The sequence below is a fragment of the Palaemon carinicauda genome, chromosome 11 (genome assembly GCF_036898095.1).
Source record: "Palaemon carinicauda isolate YSFRI2023 chromosome 11, ASM3689809v2, whole genome shotgun sequence".
NCBI lineage: Eukaryota > Metazoa > Arthropoda > Malacostraca > Decapoda > Palaemonidae > Palaemon > Palaemon carinicauda.
The window spans coordinates 97,707,596-97,712,595 of NC_090735.1; the positions used below are offsets into that span (position 1 = coordinate 97,707,596).

A 5,000-nucleotide genomic window follows, 5' to 3' on the forward strand; every position below is an offset into this window, starting at 1 on the left:
TGTGTTACACATGAACCTTTGTAAGAAAATTTGCTGTTGTCCTAATCCAAATTTCTATATGGGACAATTTTCAAAATTATAATCTTCAATGATTTTCCATATGAGAGGGTACCGACCGAAAATTAGTTTGCAAAATGCTGAGTGCGTGAAAACAAAAAATGAACAGGATTTTTTGCTCTGTGTTCCATAAATGGTTTTCGATTACATGCTCCATTTCAGATTGCAGCCACCATACTCTCTCTCTCTCTCTCTCTCTCTCTCTCTCTCTCTCTCTCTCTCTCTCTCTCTCTCTCTCTCTCTGTGGGCAGAATTTTTTTGCTTATGCATCAGTGGATGTTTTATTTTTTTATGTCACTAAAGAGCTATTTTCATGTCATGTAGGTAATTTTTTCAAATCCTAATTGAGCGTTTGTATTAATATTTGTTGATTATTTAGGTTTTATTTATATAGATATATTATGTTATATAAAAAATATATGTGATGTTACTTTTGAATATATATATATATATATATATATATATATATATATATATATATATATATATATATATATATATATATATATATATATATATTTTATTAGAGGTCATGTATCTTTTTATTGGAAGTTTGTCTATATAATGATACCAGGGTAATATTGATATTTTATAGATTTACCTGTTAAAGGTGTTTATTACTCAAACTTTCTAAAGTGAAGGAAAGTTTATCCCTCCCTTTACTTAGATAGTAATAGGATTGTTTAGATATCAACTGAAATCAGTGTGATAAGAGCTTCACGGTTCCCCAAAGCAAATCAATAATTTTTTATCGGAATCGATACCATTTTAATGAGACGTTTCTTTCTCCCTCTTTCCTTTTCCGCAGGTTTTACCCTAGACAAGGAGAGCTACACCCTGGGCCTTCTCTGTAAGGACGTGAACTTGGTCATCGCTTTCGATACCAGAGAACGACTGTTGCAATGGCAGGTGAAAATGACTTCGACGCTCGGAGAAGGTGAGTCTTGCGTGTCACTTGATACATACTCTTGGGCGTACTCTGAAGCTTTATGGTCGTGCTCATGGACGACCTGTAGTTTATGGTCGCACTCGTAGTAGCTCTTTAGCCTACGGTGTTCCTCGTGGACTTTGTGTAGCTTATTCGTACCCACGGACACATGCCAGGCCATGGTTTATGGTCATGTCTAACGGACATGGAGCAAGTTGTCGTGGTATGGGCTTTTTAGGGTGTGTTTAGAATCTTCCATTTAACATCCCCCTTCCCTCTCCCCTCCCCTCCATCTCTCCTTGTCCTTCCTTTCCCCATCTCCCTTTCGTCGATCGAAGGCCCAATTGAATTTGATACGCCATATTTTACAACACGTTGTGCCAATGCAGACGATCGTATATCATAATAAAGTTACAGTGTTGAATTTTCCTAGTGGATTTTTCGTAAGATTATTGCCTGTAAAGACTCCATTCATGAGCCATGGGGCTCTAGAGAAAGATATTAGTATGAATAATTTTGTTCTACTGCGACACATTCTTAGACCATCAAATTTGATGTTCTCAGCATTGATCCAGGACTCTATAGACCTTGGATCCAGGTAATGACAAAACAGGAAGCAAAACTCATTCGAACGCAGACGCATTATTTTTGATAATCGTACATTTGGGAACATTGTGCTCACAGCCTTAAAATGGGTCTCTAATCTGAGACCCGTATAACTCTTACGACTTATTTAGACATTACTTGAATTTGTGCTCATATTGTGTAATGCTAGCGACACAAAACAATCACAATATAATATCGACTTATTTGTATTTAACAGGGCTGAATATGGAATATGATAGATCTTCCAGGTGTGTATTAATTAAAATGAGAAAATAATATGAATATAAAGAGAGACTGTTGAGATATTTCGTTTACTGAACTACTGGACGTATTGAAAAGGTAGTAAAACATATCTGGGTAGAATTTACTCTGGAGAGAAAATTAGCATGTGTCATATTCACTCGGAATATCAAATTTACAAAGATTCTAGCTAGTCTTAATCGAAAACAGTTTTAAATAATATTTATGATGATAGCACTGATATTAAATAAGGAAAAGAATGGGCATTTGCTGTGGGCATTTATTGTTTGAAAATTGCAGCTTCAAAGAGTACCCTCATAAATTCTAACCAGCAATGACATCTCTCTCTCTCTCTCTCTCTCTCTCTCTCCTCTCTCTCTCTCCTCCTCTCTCTCTCTCTCTCATTTACATGCTACGTGTTTTAACTACCAAACAGCCAACGATTCAATCAATTCCCGGTACTTCCAATTAACAGCCCTTGCACGTTTGTGACACAATTTTCAACTAGGCCTTTAAACCTACCTCCCCCCCCCCCTTCCCATCTTCCACGTCTCTCCCTGCTTAAGTGTCATTGCAGGCCAGGTTATATCGACATTGCGGGCTCCCAGTGTCGTAGCTTCCATTAATCCGTGTTAGCGTAATACGGTATAGTGGGAGAAAGTTTTTATTAGGTAAAATAAGAGCATCACGTGACGCATATAACCCATACGTATTGTGCGAAACTGATTCACGAAGTTTTAATTGTTGTTGGAAAGTATAGTGCATACCAAGTATTCGACGGAGAGAGAGAGAGAGAGAGAGAGAGAGAGAGAGAGAGAGAGAGAGAGAGAGAGAGAGAGAGAGAGAGAGATGCCAGGCCGTAAAATATGTGGAGGCGAAGGAAAATGAACAGAAAGAGAGAGAGAGAGAGAGAGAGAGAGAGAGAGAGAGAGAGAGAGAGAGAGAGAGAGAGAGAGAGTGCCAGGCCGTAAAAGATGTGGAGGCGAAGGAAAATGATCAGAGAGAGAGAGAGAGAGGTGCCTGGATGTAAAAGATGTGGAGACGGAAAATGAATAGAGACAGAGAGAGTTGCCAGGCCGTAAAAGATGTGGAGGCGAAGGAAAATGAACAGAAAGAGAGAGAGAGAGAGAGAGAGAGAGAGAGAGAGAGAGAGAGAGAGAGAGAGAGAGAGAGAGTTCCCAGGCCATAAAAGATTTGAAGGCGAAGGAAAATGAACAGGGAACGTAGAGAGAGAGAGAGAGAGAGAGAGAGAGAGAGAGAGAGAGAGAGAGGGAGAGAGAGAGAGAGTTGCCAGTCCGTAAAAGATGTGGAGGCGAAGGGAAATGAACAGAGAGAGAGAGAGAGAGAGAGAGAGAGAGAGAGAGAGAGAGAGAGAGAGAGAGAGTTGCCAGTCCGTAAAAGATGTGGAGGCGAAGGGAAATGAACAGAGAGAGAGAGAGAGAGAGAGACATCCATGTGATAGTATAATTCAACATTTGTTCATGGAAAATTTGGAGTGGATTTCTCTGAAATAGAATAAAAGGAAATGCTTAATTGGTGAAGTCATAAAAACATCATAGAACGGTATTGTGTTATACTGTAATTGCAATAAAATGTGAGATTCGGATCTGGAGGGATCACCTGCTATGCAATTTAGGTTTTATTATTAACGCTTAAGAATGGGGTTTCAGTATTATTATTATCATTACTAGCTTAGGTATAACCATAGTTAGAAAAGCAGGATGCTATAAGCCCAAGGGCTCCAACAGGGAAAATAGCCCAGTGAGGAGAGAAAATAAGGAAACAGATAGAATAGTGCGCCTGAGTGTACCCTCAAGCAAGAGAAATCCATTCCAGAACAGTGGAAGACCTTAGTGCAGGGGTTATGGCATTATGCAAGACTAGAGAACAATGACTTGATTTTGGAGTGTCCTTCTCCTAGCATTATGAAAGACTAGAGAGAAATGGTTTGATTTTGGAGTGTCCTTCTCCTAGAAGAGCTGCTTACCATAGGTTAAGAGTCTCTTCTACCCTTACCAAGAGGAAAGTAGCCCCCCATCAATTACAGTCCAGTAATTAACCCCTTAAGTGAAGAAGAATTATTTTGTTATCTTAGTGTTGACAGGTGTATGAGAAAAGAGGGGAATGTTTAAAGAATAAGCCAGACTATCCGGTGTATGTGTACGCAAAAAAATGAGCCGTGACCAGTCAAAGGACCAAATAACTCTCTAGCGGTAATATCTCGACGGGTGGCTGGTGCCTTGTGTGTATTTCTCCCTATGTTTTTGTACATGAATCCGGGAAGATCCAGGAACCTAAAAGTTGTGGCATGTTCCCCTAGATAAGTTTTTTCCTTACATTAGCAATAGAACTACTAACAATAACACTAATAACAATTAAAATGAGGATATTATAACACCTACCCTATATAGTATAAAAAAACATAACCCTTGCATGCCAAGTCAAGCCTTGAGGCAAGAAAGGTTAATGACACATCATAGTTCAAAGAATCAAAATAACTTGAGAAGGAAAGCAAAAAGGAGCGTCCTTAAAACAAGGACCTCAAAGATGAAATTCGGAGAATAAGGTCCTTTCAAAGAGTCCTATTAAGCTCCTCTTAATAATCTATCTGTAGATTCTAGAAATCATTTGATAAGTTATTTTGTTTCATAACAGTTATTTTATAATATGTAAGAATTTTGTATTTTTTTTTCTTTACCAAATAATAGAGTAAATTAGGAATTTGTCCTTCAAATATTACGTTTTTACTTTTTTCTTATATTAGCTTGTTTGCAAAGGTGTTAGATTAATTCGTGTAATAAAGAATATTAGGGATTCATTGTTGCACGTAATGGATATTTATTTAATTTTCTGTACATCACAAACATTTGAAGAATTACATTCTGTATAAAATTTGCAAATAGTTTCTTTAGAAGTAAATGCATTTCTTATAAATTGTTAATTTATTTCAATCATTCTTATTTCAACTTTGAATTTGATAATCATACCAAGGGTGATAACATTTACTAGATACTAGCCTTCCTCACTTAGATTATCATAAACCAAAAGTATATATATATTTTTTTTTTTTTTTATGATTTTTCCATATTCTTCTACAGTAGTATTTCTTCAGCATCCTGTGCCAGAATTGTCCATTTCTTGAACAGTAACCGAACAGTAATAACGTTCT

At 37.3% G+C, this 5,000-nt stretch overlaps 1 protein-coding gene across 1 annotated transcript in view; it reads left to right on the plus strand.

Moving 5' to 3' along the window:
• LOC137649398 (mucin-5AC-like) overlaps positions 1-5,000 on the plus strand; it is a 46,177-nt gene that overhangs the window by 28,692 nt on the left and 12,485 nt on the right. Inside the window, exon 3 of the mRNA XM_068382385.1 lies at positions 866-994. Within this exon, the coding sequence (XP_068238486.1) occupies positions 866-994 (129 nt within the window). The remainder of the gene's footprint in view (positions 1-865; positions 995-5,000) is intronic.